The sequence below is a fragment of the Portunus trituberculatus genome, chromosome 38 (assembly GCF_017591435.1).
Source record: "Portunus trituberculatus isolate SZX2019 chromosome 38, ASM1759143v1, whole genome shotgun sequence".
NCBI lineage: Eukaryota > Metazoa > Arthropoda > Malacostraca > Decapoda > Portunidae > Portunus > Portunus trituberculatus.
In genome coordinates this window covers 29161543-29178301 of record NC_059292.1, presented here as the reverse complement: position 1 = coordinate 29178301, position 16759 = coordinate 29161543, and the positions used below count along the sequence as shown (strand labels likewise).

General features: G+C 42.6%; 1 protein-coding gene across 5 annotated transcripts in view; it reads right to left on the bottom strand.

Annotated features, from left to right (window-relative positions):
- Window positions 1-16759, bottom strand: part of LOC123514494 (rho guanine nucleotide exchange factor 9-like) — a 76277-nt gene that overhangs the window by 8086 nt on the left and 51432 nt on the right. For all 5 annotated transcript variants that reach the window (XM_045272375.1, XM_045272376.1, XM_045272377.1 and 2 more), the window contains exons 3-10: window positions 13842-14109; window positions 13047-13220; window positions 8304-8483; window positions 2870-3049; window positions 2053-2274; window positions 1522-1662; window positions 614-827; window positions 166-280 (exon numbers count right to left, since the gene is read on the bottom strand). In XM_045272375.1, coding sequence (XP_045128310.1) covers window positions 166-280; window positions 614-827; window positions 1522-1662; window positions 2053-2274; window positions 2870-3049; window positions 8304-8483; window positions 13047-13220; window positions 13842-14109 — 1494 coding nt within the window. The remainder of the gene's footprint in view (window positions 1-165; window positions 281-613; window positions 828-1521; window positions 1663-2052; window positions 2275-2869; window positions 3050-8303; window positions 8484-13046; window positions 13221-13841; window positions 14110-16759) is intronic.

The window sequence follows — 16759 nt, the reverse complement described above, 5'->3', positions numbered from 1 at the left end:
ATGGAAGGTTTGTGTTTTACATGACAAAATGATGGTGATGACTGGGATAGAAAGTTTTGAAATAACTTCTGAAACTGACTGGAATAAAATATTTTGAAGAAAACAGACTAAAGTAGTACGAGTAGGTATAAAAAAAAAGAGAAATTAAGTTAGTTCACCACTGACCTGAAGGCTTCCATCCACTTGAGTTTCTCTGGGGTTGTCTTGCAGGAGAAGGTGTACCACTTGTTCTTAGCAACACTGTGAATCTTCCAGCCGTTACTCATGTTGAAGCTCGAGTCTACCGGTACAAAAAGCCCTGAATGAGTTAACATTTTTGTGTTACATCATTTGTTCATGGAGAAAGGAAAAATGTAGTGATAGTAAAGATGAAAGTGCAGGTAAAATAGCACACAGACACCATGATCACCACACAACCTACAAGCTCTGTGGTAAGAATGTTTGTGGAAGAAGAGTGTAGTATTGAGTCTGATCACCACTCAATGGATTTCTTGGGTGTGATAAGCACCATTCCTGTAACAAAGGTGGCGATAGATAACCTCACTGTTGGCGCACCACACCTCAAGTGATCAAAGTAATGACTAACCACAGCACCACACCACAGTTTCCTCACCTTTATTGGCCGGCATGTCCACCACCTCACACATGTCCAGGTTGAGGCGGCCGCGGTACACAAAGGTGTTACGTTTGAGGAGGTCACGCTTGCAGTACACTAGTTGGTGGTCAAACAGGAACAGCGTCACATCCTTCGGCCACGCACCGCCTGCCCCCTTGGTCACCTCCCCCTGGTGGATCAGCTGTGAACTCTCCTCCAGCAGGTCTGGCCCCTAGCGAGAGCAAAGAATGGTTTTAATCAGTTGCTGCTGAAAAGTTTCCTAATTTGTTGGTGTGAGGAGTTAATGAATGCACCAAGAGCTATGTTAATGGGGAATGCCGGAAAACACCTAAAAGCACAGATGGTGGGCAATGGAGACATGCTGGTGTATTTTTTTTTGCATTATTCATGAGTGGAAGAAAGTACTGTGGGTGGAACATATGAGTTACATACTGTAGGCTATAAAGGTCAGTAAGTGGAAGGCTGGACACCTCCCATCCCTCCAGGAAGTTTTATGTTCAACAAGAGTAGCTACAATGGTGTTTCCTAATTTCCTGAATTCTTTATCTGCTGTCTTCCTGTATGTTATCCCAATCATGTTTAAATGAATATTTCAATTGACATTGTACATGATTAAGTGACATTTACTGGCAAAACACATGAGAGAAAACATAAGGAAAATAATTAATCAACAGCCATGACATTTGCAGACATATATCATAATTACATATTTTAACCAATGAAACACTCACATTATTCACATGTCATGGCCTTCTAATGGAGTACCAATGTTACCTGTACCTAGAAATGTGTATATGTGGGAATGAATGCTCAATGCTTCACAGAAAAGAACAGTTATAACAGATCATGCTCCTGAGAGTGTACAGCATGACAGTGCCAAGCCACTCATCCACCTGACCACTCACCTCCCACCCCTCCACCGTCATCTGCCATGATGCTATCTTCTCCAGGCACTCCATCCGCCTCTTGCGCTCATTTACTAGCAGAGCCACATCCCGCATGGCCTCCAGTGCGCCCTTCACACTGCTGTAGTCTGGGTGGTCCGTCTGGGAGGCAAGAAAACTGTCACTACCACACCCAACTCCTGCTGATGCCTGCCACAAAGCCTTTATCCAGGAATAGGTATGTAATGTGAAGGTTTCTGAATAGTGATATTACCTACTTTTCATTCAAACTTTCACAGTAATACAGCAATTAAAGCAGTATGTACAAAAAAGTCTTACACAATATTGCTATTTTTTATTTCTCTTATATGAGATCTTTTCCTCATATAAATTACACTGTACTTGAAGCAAAATGAAAGCTCCTATGAAATAAATGTCATATACAGTCTTTTGGAACTATTTTGAAAGCACATCTAGCAATCTAAATCAGTGAAACAGAAACAAATGTAAATTGCAATGCACTGTGTGAAGAATATTAGCTTTGAATCCTACCTTGGTATACTTAAGCAGTTCTTGCAGCTGCAGTGGGTACTTGCAGATCTTTTGGACAGGAGTGAGGAGGAAGCCATCGAGGGAAATGTCAATCATCTCCTGCAGCAGCCGACACGCCTCAAAGAAGTGCACATACCGCTGGTCTTGGTAAAGCTCCTGCAGTGCTGAGGTGGCTGCTGGGTGGTTGTTGCAGTATTCACTGTAGATCTCAAATTTCTCCCGCTGAAAGATGAGAGAAACATGAGGAAGAGGAAAGAGAGAGAGAGAGGACAGGAGAATAGATGAATGCATGAGGAAGAGGAGAAAGAGAGAGGACAAGAGAATAGATGAGTGCATGAGGTCAGGGAAAGACAGAGAAGAGTAGAATAGATGAATACATGAAGCAGGGGAGAGAGAGAGAGAGAGAGAGGACAGGAGAGTATATGAAAAAGTATCGCTCACACTTCTCAACCTTTCAATCACTGGGCCATCTCTCATTGCACATTCACATCTTCACAATCTTTCCATAACACTCCAGCCTCTTGACACCCTCATCTTTAACAACCCAAGCCTCACAACCAGTAATCAAACACTGACCTTCCCACACAAGAAACACACAAACTATTTTCATGTAGAACAAAATTCTTTTCATCATTTAAGGAATTAACTCCAAACCTCCTCCTACTCACTCCCAATTCTTAATAGGAAACTGAGAAATGAGGTACCATCCCCTTCAAAGTTTAGTAATAATTAAAACAACATGGTGCTCAGAGAGAGAGAGAGAGAGAGAGAGAGAGAGAGAGAGAGAGAGAGATAAGGCTAAGATGATTGGACTTACGTTTCTAATAAAGATGGCCCCGATGCAAGACTTGTGAGGTTCCTGCCAGTCTATACACTCCTCCAGCTCCTTGAGAAAGCCGCTCTGGAAGTGGTAGAGCGCTTCCATGTTGCCGAAGATGGTGGCGATGCGCTCCTTGCTGAACATGTCGCCCCGCTTGCACACTTGCATCAGGTAACCCTGCAAAATGGAGAGTGGAAATGACTATGGAGGATAACTTGATGGAAATGCTGAAAATTAAAAAGGCAATAGAGAAGGTGGTGATAATAACCCGAAACAAGAAAGGCGGAGGAGGGAAGGAGGAAAGGAGGATGAGATAAAGAGTGGATCAGTGAAGAAGAAATGCAAGGTAGAAAGGAACTAACTAGAGGATAACTTCACAGAAATGCTGAAATCGCAACAGAGAGGGTGGTGATGGAAACTTAAAACAAGAGATCGACGGAAGAGGAAAGGAGGGTACAAAGAGAGGTTTAGTGGAGGAATTGGAAGGTGGAGAAAGGACATAACTAGAAGATAACTTCATGAAAATGCTGAAATAGCAATAGAGAAGGTGGTGATAGAAACTGAAAATAGGAAAGGCGGAGGAGGGAAAGAGGGAAGTAGGGTAAGACAAAGAGCGGGTGAGTGGGAAGGAAATGAGGCGAGAAGAGGCAAGAAGTGCAGTCTACGTGTATCGAGAGAGGAAACAAACAAAGCTACACAAAAACAAGGCAAGAAACGATGTATTGAGGAACTGGAGGGATACATTTCAAATAAAGAAGGTGGTAGAAATACAAAACGGAGGAGGAGGAAGAGGAAGAGAAGGAGTAATGAGAGGCGCAGTAATATGTCACGCGGAACTATGCCTTGTCACTTGCATAAAGAAGCACCTGATGAACACACACGCCGCAATACCCCTTCGCCTCCTCCTCCTCCTCCTCCTCATCTGCATCTACTTCTCTTCCTCCATCTCTCTCCAAAATGCATGGTGTCTTTTTTTTTACTGACAGCTATGACTGGAAGGAAAGGAATGATGGGAACTGGTATGGTGCTTTTCTGAGATGGCAGTCAGTCGTTACCAGTCACCACGTAATGTGTACCTGGTCTCTTGCTTTTTCTTCTTTTTTTTGTTTCCCATACTAACGCTATTAATATTGTTCCCCTTTTATTATTCTTTCCATATTTCATTTTCTACCCCGTCTCCTCTTTCTACTCGTAAAGGGAATAAGATATGAACGTAACATGGTATGGTTTGACATGACGCGACTATTTTTCCTTCCTATTGTTATTTGCATTCAACTAAATTCACAAGCATAGTTTTATTTCCCTTCTTTTATATCTATACTTAAGGAAAAACTCCAATACAAAACCGTAGGTACTCTATCAGCCTGCATGTGCCCAGACGTCATCTCTACACACGATGTCTATCACGGAGGAACATAATAATAAGCAACTCAAGTCCTTTACATTTAGCAACAGTGGCAGTCGCTTAATTAATCTCTTCAGTGCCATATAACACGTTTCCATATTCATTCTGCTTACTATTTTATTATTTCTGTACAGCTTCAGAAACTCGTGTTGGGATTAAAATAGTGAAGACTCTGGCCATTAATCATCTGATCTCCATTGGCCCTTCTTAGTGTCAATAAAATCGTCCAACTATTCCCAAAACTCGTGGTAAAAATGTGTCCCGATACTAAAGGAGTTGAAACTGATCACATAATACTGCGATATTTGAGCTGTGGACATTAAAGTGGAAATATATTATGGCTTCTTGATAAATATCCTCTTCCATAATACAATACATAACTTTTGCCCTCTGGATTACAGTAAATTAAACCACGAACACTTTCTCTTAATACCAAATAACGCGGCATTACTGAGAAAATTAAGTTAGGTTTTTGTTGGTAAATTTCCACTTCTATATAGTAAATTTTTCTGCAGTGTGATAAAATACGTCATTAACTCTATTTCTCTTACTATAACTGACGTGCAGCGGTTAGAGTAAAGTATGAACAGTTGAAGACCGACTTCCGCCTAGGCATCCATCACAGCCATCAGCACTCAGCAGCCGCACCACTCACTACCCTAACGGCAAACACACGCATCTTGCATCCACGGAACATAAACCCTTGATCCTCTCACCATGACTATTTCTACAGACAATCACCAGAATTCTCATAAGTAAAAAAAAAAAAAAAAAAAAGAAAAAGAATCTGACACTAGAACATGGAAAATACACTCAAGAAATCCCTCTCGGTAACTTTTCACTACAATGCGTGTCAGAGGAAGCTGGGATAAGATAGGCTGCGGATATCCTAGTTTGGTTTTCAAGAATATAAAACTTTTATGTATTACTTCCGAATATTTTATGTACTGGTTATTAAATATTACTGTTACTACGGTTGGGTTACAAATACTACAAGACACATGTAGCACCGACTAAAGAAGTTATAGTAGTAATAGTATTAGTTATAGTAGTAGTAGTAGTAGTAGTAGTAGTAGTAGTAGTAGTAGTAGTAGTATAGGCACAAGAGAGAGAGAGAGAGAGAGAGAGAGAGAGAGAGAGAGAGAGAGAGAGAGAGAGAGAGAGAGAGAGAGAGAGAGAGGAAAGATATTAAAATTTTCATACACTGCTATTTCCCAACGCATTTTAGGTTTCTTTACGACCACCACCACCACCACCACCACCACCGTTTAAAGGCGAACCAGGCGGCGTCTCTGGTAGGGTGGTTGCGTTCGGTGAGTGAAGTTAGATGTCAGATGCAGCTAATCGCGCTGACATTTTCTGGTTACGTTAATTGGTGAGCTGTCTAGGCTGGCGCTCTCTCTCTCTCTTTCTCTCTCTCTCTCTTGGATGCGTTGTCTGGTTCTGGTTAGTGATGAGCATTGCGTTGCCTTCATTTGTTCTTTATTATTATTGCTTCCTTTATCAACCTCACCTTCGTTAGTCATCACTGTTTCTTTCCCGGTCAGTGCTGCAATGATGAAGGATATACACGAGGGAATAGATACTCTGAATGTCCTTTATGTACCTGATTCCCTATAAATCCCTGCAGTACCGAGATGCATTTCTGCCTTGAGTTTTGGGCGTGATTAGACGATTTTATTGACATTAGGAAGGGTTTATGGAGGTCAGAAGATTAATGGCCAGAGTCTTCACTATTCTAATCCCCACGTAAGTTTCTGAAGCTGTATGAAATCACCAAATAGTAAGCAGAAAGAATATGAAAACGTGTTATAGTACAAAAGAGGTTAAATATTTGCCTGGATTACACTTTTATTTATTCATTTATGCCCGTTTCTACACAAGTGCATTGCCTAACTGATTGACTGATGGTTGGGTGGATGGATGGACGAGCTATCGGTAGTTTGACGCACAGCACAGCAACAGACAAGATATAGCGAGGGAGGTTCACGTGGCGTCGCTTGTAGCCAGTTGCCTATATTAAAAAAAAACGCCTTGCTATCTCACCACGACAGTTTTCCAAGGCCAAAGAGACGACTAACCGGGTTTTCAAGACAGTTTCTTCCTACAATAATCTAGAAATATTGTCAGTCCATCACCGGAACTATAAAAATACCCTTAAAAACATGAACATTTTCAATTACAGCCTTTGGAAAGCAGTGATGGTGACTGGTGAGAGAGCTAAGCATTTAAGAATACTGACCATATGCCGAGGACAACAAGCATGCAGTGTGTGTGTGTCTGTGTGTGAAGATAGATACCAGTTCTGCTTTACCCGACTCAGCGGTCCGGTCCAGTCCCACCTGCCCACCAGCACCCATCCCAATCCTCAGATTAACTCACTTCGCACACCCGCCGCCCGCCGCCGTTCATGGGGGCTCGCCAGGAGTTCAACCAATTAATTAAAGTTCGCTGAAGAGATTGAGTGAAGGAGTGAGTAAGCGAGTGGGTGAATGAGTTAGCGAGTGAGTGAATATGTGAGCGAGTTAAAACCTTGTAGTATAACTTATTTCACTCTGCTAGATTACCATTACTACTACTACTACTACTAATAATAATAATAATAAGACACGATTAGATATTTAGATACTAGTAGAGAGAGAGAGAGAGAGAGAGAGAGAGAGAGAGAGAGAGAGAGAGAGAGAGAGAGAGAGAGAGAGAGAGAGAGAGAGAGAGAGAGAATAATGGGAAGGTTGAAATGGGTTAGGTTAGGCTTCGCTTCTATGATCATCTGCCAGTAATCGATCCTATCTCTAAGTAGGAATTGCTGTAGGTAAGTAGGTAGATAGGTAGACAGGAAGGTAGTGTGAGGGTCCTTTTTTCTTTTTATTTTTTCGTTACTAAGTTTCCTCCTCCTCCTCCTCCTCCTCTTCCTTCTCCTCCTCCTCCTCCTCCTCCTTCTCACTCCGTCAGTCAGTCAGTCCCATCCTCCTCAAAAAATATTCGTGTTTAATTTAGCCATCCACTGAATCCTAGTATTTTTTCCTTCAACTACTCGTCATATTCTCTCTCTCCCCCCCTAAACTTTAAATTCATTAGAAAATATGAAGCGTGCGTAAGGAAAGAAAGAACGAAAAGTGTGGGTGATATAATGATGGTGACGTGTGTGTGTGTGTGTGTGTGTGTGTGTGTGTGTGTGTGTGTGCGTGTGTGGTTGGTTCAGAAGTAAGGGTGAAGAACAAGACGCGAGAGTTTAACGTTGGCAAAGAGATGATGAAGCGAGGAAGGTGGTTGTGAGGAGAAGGTGACGTGATGAGACCAGAATATGACTGACATGACGTGAGAGTAGCAGCGGGAGTGAATGAAAAGTGAGTGAAGTGAGTGAGATAACAAGGTAATGGAGTGAGATGAGTAAAGCACTGATACCAATTAAGTCTAATAGCGAGGGACAACGAACACTCTGCCAAATTATCCTCTCCTCTTACTCCTCTCCCTCCTCCTCTTCCTCCTCTCCCTCCTTCTTTTTACTCCTCCTCCTCCTCCTCCTCCTCCTCCTCCTGCTCCCGGATTCTCACCACCTTGCAGCTAATGAGTGCCTACCTGGGACGTAACACCTGAGTGAAGAGAGCGTGGTGGGGGGCGAGGGTGAGAGGGCAGGGGGTTGAGTAAATGTAATGGAATAATATTATTCCAAGATGAAGTACTACTGCTATCACTACTACTACTACTACTACTACTACTACTACTACTACTACTACTACCACTACTATTACTACTATACTACTACGATTACTAATGCTACTACTACTACTCTATTACTACTGTTACTACTATAACTCTATTACTACTAATACTACTACAACTGAAACAGCTACAACAACTACAACAACAGCTAAAACAACAACTACAACAACAACAACTACTACTACTACTACTACTATCATCACCACCACGACTTATCACCACCACCATCACCATCACAACACACAACACCCTCTTCACCCACCACCACCACCACCACCATTAGTCGTCCTCTCCCCAGCTCACCTTGATCACGTCTCGCAGGTGTTTGACGAAGTCCCGCTCCGTGCTGATTATCTCATTGATCACGTTAGTGCGTATCTGGTCGTGGGAGAGGCCGGAGATACTCAGCTTTCGCGCAGGTCCTCTGTTACGCGGGTCCTGGTGGTTCCTCGCGCTCTGATGGTCCTCCTGGTTCACCAAGATCTGTAAAGGGAGTGAGTGAGAGAAGGGTAGATGTGGGTGGGTTGGGTGAGGGTGTGAAGGTAGTTATAGAAGGTGATGAGTTAACCCTCCTCAATTCTGGGATACATTTCTACTTTGAGATTTGTGTACGATTAGACCATTTTATTGACATTAGGAAGGGTCTATGGAGGTCAGAAGATTAATAGCCACAGTCTTCACTATACTGGTTCACATTTTTTTTACCTTGAGATTTGTATACAATTAGACCATTTTATTGAAATTAAGAAGGGTCTATGGAGGTCAGAAGATTAATAGCCACATTCTTCACTATTTCAATTCCCTGCATAAGTTTCTGAAGCTGTATAAAATCACCCAATAGTAAGCAGAATGAATATGGAAACGCGTCCTGGTACTGAAGGGTTTAAGAGGGAGTGAGTGAGAGGAGGGTAAGTAGGAGATGGGGTGAGGACGTGAAGGCGGTGGTTATACTAGAAGGTGACGCGGACAAGTTAAGGGAGGGTGAGTGGGAGAAGTATAGGTAGAAGCTGAGATGAGGATGTGAAGGTGGTGGTTATAGATATAGAAGATGACGAGGACAAGTTAAGATTTGATACTTTTATTCCTAAAAATTGTGTCGTTTCTTATTGCGAGTTTTTCCTGCCTTTCAAGTCTTTTTTTTTTAATTTTCCAGTGCTAGTTTAACAGTTAACTATCTATGCATGACCACAGAGCAATCCTAGGAACACAAACAATCATTTATGTGACGCAAGAATCAAAAGTTGCGATAATATGAGCTCAAGTGACGAAAGAAGATACAGAAGAGAATAGAGATGCACAAACACATTAGAAGAAAGAACAAGCTGCGGCATCCAGGCAGCAGGGTGATAGGGAGGGAATGCGGACACGAGAATGAGACAGGGTAAGCCATAAAGAGAACCATAGAGAGACAATTTAAGTTAGAGAGACAGAGACAGGTTTGAGTGGAGAAAAAAAGTAGAGGAGAAAACATTGTGAAGCAGATTTGTGAGGATTAGTGATCTCATACGGGCAAGAAGAATAATAGATATGAATGTGGAAGAGGAGGAGGAGGAGGAGAAGGAGGAGGAGTAGGAGTAGGAGTAGGTGCCTGAGAGAGAGAGAGAGAGAGAGAGAGAGAGAGAGAGAGAGAGAGAGAGAGAGAGACGTGCGTAGAAAACAAGTGAAGGATCAACGACCTCACGTGGACATGAAGGAAAAAAAAAAAAAAGAAAAAGAAAAAGGCGAAAAAAGCGAGAAAAGGAAGCAGCAGAAGAAAAGAAAGGAACGTGATCAATTTTCATAAGATCACCCGGCGCTGTCATAAACTGCATGGCGCGGAGGGCAAAGCAAATATAGTGAAAACAGCGCGATTAATTCCGGCACATTAAGAGATTGGGGCGTGTTAAAGTGAGCATGGCAGGCAAGATGGATGTGTGGTGGTGGTGGTGGTGGTGGTGGTGGTGTGGTGATGTGAAGGATGGCGCGGGAAGGGAAGGGAAGGAGAGGGGAGGGAAGGGAAGGGAAGGGAAGGGAAGGACAGGAAAGAGAAGGAAAGGAAAGAGAAGGGAAGGGAAGAAAAAGAAAGGGATGGGAAAGGAAGGGAAGGGGAAGGGTATAAAAGGGAGGGGAAGAGATGGAAAGGAAAGGGATGGGGGATTAAATTTAGAGTTAAGTGCATCAGTGAGGTGATGAGGGAAGGGACACTAGGGTAGCTCTGCCATAACAGGGAGGAAAGTAGGGAATGAATGACTGATGGATGCTTGATGCTACACTCTGAAGGCTGGTTGTCAGAATAAGGTTAGTAAGTGAGACAGAAGATATTGTTAGCAAGTGAGATATGAGTTAAGGGATTGGGTGGTTGAGTGAGTAAATGAGCCAAGGCGCTGCAAACAAGATCAAATGGCCCTATTTGTAAAAAAAAAAAAATAAATAAATAAAAAAAAAATAAAAAAATAAATAAATGAAATAAATAAATAAATAAATAAATAACACTGATTCACCTTACTATTTGGCCATTTTATATACCTTCAGAAATTTAAGTGGGAATCAAAATAGTGAAGACTCTGGCCATTAATCTTTTGACCTCCATAGACCCTTCCTAATGTAAACAAAACCGTCTAATCGCACCCGAAGGTTACGGTAAAAATACGTTCCAGTACATAAAGGGTTAATATTAGATGTGATACTAGGAAAGGAAAAACAGAAACCAGAGAGCGTGACAAACAAGATACACCCATAAGCGCACAACTTGGCGAGCGTGCACCAGGTGACTAACAACACTAAGGCTGCCACAGGTAAACACGAAGCCCACGCGAAGCCTGCCGCCTCCCCCCAACGCTGGTGAGGGAAGGATGAACTATGATAAACTATCCATACCCGCCCCCTCTCACTTTCCTCTCCCCTACTCCCTCTCACTTTCCTCTCCCCCGCCCCTCCTCCCTTCCTCCACTGGGTAAACAAATAAATAGCCAAGGTGATTCACAAGGTTAGTCAACTTAAGCTTTAATCTGCAGCAGGCTGACTTGTTTGCGTGTGTGTGTGTGTGTGTGTGTGTGTGTGTGTGTGTGTGTGTGTGTGTGTGTGTGTGTGTGTGTGTGTGTGTGTGTGTGTGTGTGTGTGTGTGTTATTTATTTTCATGTCTCAAATGTTTTTTCATATACTGTTTGCTTTGTTTGTTTATGAATATGTGGTGAATAGTGATCTGTTTATTTACCAATCTCTCTCTCTCTCTCTCTCTCTCTCTCTCTCTCTCTCTCTGTGTGTGTGTGTGTGTGTGGGGGTTATTGTTGCTTCTGGGGTACGTAAGTTTTAGTCATGAAAAAAAAAAAACTAAAAATCTATCCCCAGGTTTCCCACAAGGCACACGTAATGGAAACCCCAGTGTGATATGTGCCTCCGTGTGTGTGTGTGTGTGTGTGTGTGTGTGTGTGTGACGCTCGCTCCTCCTAGTAATGTTACATCAGCTTGACAAACGAAGTGATAAGAATGAGTCCAGTACATAGCATTACACCAGTTTAAGTAACAGAACAGTCAACATCATGCAACCAGGACGACAACAACAGGTTACAGGAATATCAGATGCATTATTGCAAAGACTATAGCGCAACTTTATTAATGTAACATGTGCGTTGGTGTATTAAAAGAACTTAAACATTGTGTAATACTGCAAGTTTAATGTTTGATGTGTAAATACGAAATAGGAGATAGGGAGTCGTATGCATCTATTCACTTTTATTTACGTGTATTGTTAGGAAAATTGGATGGGTATGTAAAAAAATATATAAATAAAGTGATATTTCAAAGGGGAAAACAAGTAAAGTTGAATTAATCTCCAATCATAATGCTAATTGGAGTGCTTTTGATATTACTATTATTATTATTATTATTATTATTATTATTATTATTATTATTATTATTATTATTATTATTATTGTTGTTGTTGTTGTTGTTGTTGCTGCTGCTGCTGACGGAAAGGACTCAATTATCACGGCCCTAGCACAGAGTCAGTATGGAGGTTTAAAAGATTACACAAAATTATGAACTGGGATGATGGATGGACGGAGGCGTATAATAAAGGGATTTTCATATGCAGGCGTCCTGGCTTATTGTGGTAGCTTCTGTTTTGACGTTATGTAACAGTTATAACAGTGACAATGGTAACACCACCACACCAACACCATCCACCCTGACTGACTAACCTAACCCAACCCAACCTAACCCAATGTAGCCCAATGTGACCCAACGTAACCTACCCTAACCCAACCTAACCCAAACTAACCAACCCAACCTAACCTAACCAGATCTAATGAAACCCAATCCAGCCTAACCTAACCCATCCCAACCCAACACAACCTAACCCTACCTAAAGTAACCTAACCTAACCTAACCAGGCCTAATGAAAGCCAACCCAACCCAACCTAACCCAATCTAGCTCAACTAATACTAACCAAACCTAACCTTGCTATACAATAACTGACCTAAGCTAACCATCCCTAAACTATCTGAACCTAGCCACTGTAATTTTAGCTCTTTTATCCAACGTATTTGTTTTGCTTACTTTTGATTCTACACTGTCTAAAAGAACTGTATGAGTGTCAGGTTCATAGACCAAAATAGTAAGCAGAATGAATATAGAAGCGCGGCATGGTACTGAAGTTTTTACCTTGAGATTTGTGTATCATTAGACCATTTTATCGACATTAAGAAGGGTCTATGGAGGTCAGAAGATTAATGGCCATTCTTTACTATTCTAATCTTGTACGTAAGTTTCTAAAGCTGTATAAAATCACCAAAATAGTAACCAGAATGAATATAGAAACGCAGAATGGTACTGAAGTTTTTACCTTGAGATTTGTGTACCATTAGACCATTTTATCGACATTAGGAAGGGTCTACGGAGGTCAGAAGATTAATGGCATGAGTCTTCACTATTCTAATTCCCACATAAATTTCTAAAGCTGTATAAAATCACCAATAGTAACCTGAATGAATATAGAAACTAATTCAATGGGAGAAAATGTCACCCTTCCCACAGTTACTTCTCCATTTGCATTTAACAACACTCACCCTGACGAAGGCGGCGGGGAACCATCCGGCGCGCGTACTGATTCGGCCCCACCACCAGTCCTTGTCCCCGGAGTCAATGACGGTGATGAGGTCCCCTGCCTTGAACACCAGCTCCTCGGCGTCCAGAGTCACGTGATCCCACAAGGCCTCCGCGTACACGATCAGGTTGTCGTCCTGGTGATGGAGACACGTGACTAAGTGAGTGTTTGAGTGAGAGAGTGGGTGAGTGAATGAGAGAGTGAGTGACTTACTGGCCGATTATAATCTCGAGATCTGGATTATTAGTGCACAGCGTCTTAAAAACATTGAGATATGAAAGATACAAGATAAAATCGTTCCAAGAGAAGAGGATCAGAGAGAGAGAGAGAGAGAGAGAGAGAGAGAGAGAGAGAGAGAGAGAGAGAATTAAATAAGGTTAGAAGAAAATAAGATGGAAGAAAAAAAATCACATTATACATATTTGTCTCATAAACACACACACACACACACACACACACACACACACACACACACACACACACACACACACACACACACACACACACACACACACTTCGACATTAAACAAAACAAAAAATATATAACAAAACGATTAAAAGGACTAAACCAATCAAAATGACCTCATCCACTCTTCTCTTAAAACAAAAACCAAAACAAAAAAAAATTGAAAAACGAAAAAAACAAACAAAAAAACTCACGACGTAAAAAAAAAAACAAAGCAAAAACAGAAAAAAAACCCAATAACAATCTCACCAACACTTTCCCAACAAACACAAACCCCAAACACAAAAATACCTCATCCAAACTCCTTTTAAGATCGCTTCTGAAATCCTCAGAGTCAGACATGCCAATCTCGTCCTCAGAGGTGGTGTTATCGTCGTTGAGGATGTCACCAGCGGACGGGCGGCGCTGGTGTCTGGTGGTGGGCACGTCATCTGGGCTGCGACATCGGCGGAGACTCGAAGTAGGTGTGTCATAGGAGTTCGATGTCGTTTTGTCCAAGTCGAGAGGTTGACTGATGGAGCGGCGGAGATGTGACGACCCTTTACTCCTCTTCAGACTGCTGTGGGGTGAATGAGTGCGTACGTGAGTGAGTCAGTGCGTGAGTGAGTGAGTGAGTGAGTGAATGAGTGAGTGAGTGAGTAAGTAACTGAGTGAGCAAAAGGCCACTGGAAGGACACTGCAGGAAAGGATGGGTGTAGGAATGACAAAGATATGAAGGGGAGAGAGAGAGAGAGAGAGAGAGAGAGAGAGAGAGAGAGAGAGAGAGAGAGAGAGAGAGAGAGAGAGGGGGAGGGAGGAATTGGGATAAGTGGACATGGAGGAGGAGGAGGAGGAGGAGGAGGAGGAGGAGGAGGAGGAGGAGGAGGAGGAGGAAAGTCAAAGGTCAGTGTTGTTATTGTTATTGAGCGCCATTCATTCCCTGGATCCTTCTCCTCCTCCTCTTTAATCTATTCTTTTCGTCATCCAGTCATATGTTTCTTTCCTTCTTATTCCCTCATTCTTCCTTCCTTCTATCTTTCCCACTTACTCTTCCTTCCTTCCTTCCTTCCTACCTTGTTATTCACTCATTCTTCCTTCCTTCTATCTTTCCCACTTACCCTTCCTTCCTTCCTTCCTGCCTCCCTCCCACTCTTTCTTTCTTCCTTCCTTTCTACTCAGCTCGTCCTTACTTCACTCATATTTTTACTATTCTCTCTCTCTCTCTCTCTCTCTCTCTCTCTCTCTCTCTCTCTCTCTCTCTCTCTCTCTCTCTCTCTCTCTCTCTCATTGTTATTTCTACGACTTCATTCAGTCCATTTATTTTGGTATGACCACACAACATCCTGTCAGGAACGGGGAATCACGCCCACACACACACACACACACACACACACACACACACACACACACACACACACACACACACACACACACACACACACACACACACACACACACACACACACACACACACTCTCTCTCTCTCTCTCTCTCTCTCTCTCTCTCTGTATGATCACGTGCACATCATAAGACCCCCAAGACCGTAATGAGTCATGGACACACACACACACACACACACACACACACACACACACACACACACACACACACACACACACACACACACACACACACACACACACACACACACACACACACACACACACACACACACACGAATCAAACGAAAATGAAAATGAATAAAACCAAAATTAAAACGTAGAGATTTAAACCCTATCTACCTATCTATCTATTCTATCTATCTATCTACCTATCTATCTATTCTATCTATCTATTCTAGTCATCCATGCGCCAATCTACCACTCCTTCAAATAAAAGAAGATGCATTTCTACACTAATTATTCAGTATAATCATTCGTTCATTCACATCCATTCAATTGTTTATCTACGCGTTCATTATAGCTAACTTTCCCAGAGAGAGAGAGAGAGAGAGAGAGAGAGAGAGAGAGAGAGATAATAGTAATAGGATACCAGAAGACAAAGGAAAATAGTAAAAGAAAGAAGGGAATAAAATGAGGAAGAGGAAATAGAGGGACGTGGAAGAGAGAGAGAGAGAGAGAGAGAGAGAGAGAGAGAGAGAGAGAGAGAGAGAGAGAGAGAGAGAGAGAGAGAGAGAGAAGCTGCAATCCATGACCAAGAAATGGAGAGGAAATGGAGAGGAAGGAGGAAAGTGGGGAGTGAGAGGTCAAGGAAAGAGCAGGAGGAGGAGGAGGAGGAGGAGGAGGAGGAGGAGGAGGAGGAGGAGGAGGAGGAGGAGAGAGAGAGAGAGAGAGAGAGAGAGAGAGAGAGAGAGAGAGAGAGAGAGAGAGAGAGGAAGAAAGAGAAAAAAGAAAAAGAGAGACACCTCTAAACACTAAACCTAACTCAATAAAACATTAAATATCCATCCATTTAATCCCACTCTTACCTCAACATTCTATACTGTTGGCTGACAAAAGGACGATTGCATAAGTAAACAGTAAACACACACCAAGGTAAGCCAGTGACATCCTATAGCAGGTGACAGGGAGGTGGCGGAGGGAGAGAGGAAGGGGGAGGAGAGGGACGAGTGACAGAGGAATTCAGGTAAGAAAAGGTAAGCTCGTCTGGTCACATGAAGACGTAATGGTGGATGCGAGGAGAGTGAAGGCAGACAAGAGCAATGGAGCGGGTTAGGGTAAGGCAGGGCAGAGGAGAGCTGCATGGGAGAGGGAACAAGAGTAAGAGGGAGAGGAAGAGAAGGAGAGGGGAAGGGTACAGATGGTAAGATGGAGACGAAAGGTTATATTAGGGAAGGTGAGAGAGGGAAGGAAAGACGAAAAGAAGAGAAGAAAAGGCTGGAAAAGATGGAAGGGGAGGTGGTGGAGGTAGTAAGTGGAGTGTTTGAGGGAGGGAGTGGAGGAAATGTGGATGAAGGAGGACATTTTTGAAGCCAACGGCAAGAGGAAATATATAAGTGAATTTCTCAGTTTACAAGTTTGAAATGCTCTCCTTATTACACCCATACATTCACCCGTACAACGAAACACACTTTACTTTAGTGTTTTTCATCCTTAATGCATCTAACCCATTAACCCATTTCATATACCTACCCAGTGCCTTACCATCCACACACACACACACATACACACACCACCCACTCGCGTGCTCCTAATGCTCCCACACACCCACCACTACACAACCACAGCCCTAAACCACCAACCTTTCCTCCTTTCACTGCCGGCCACACC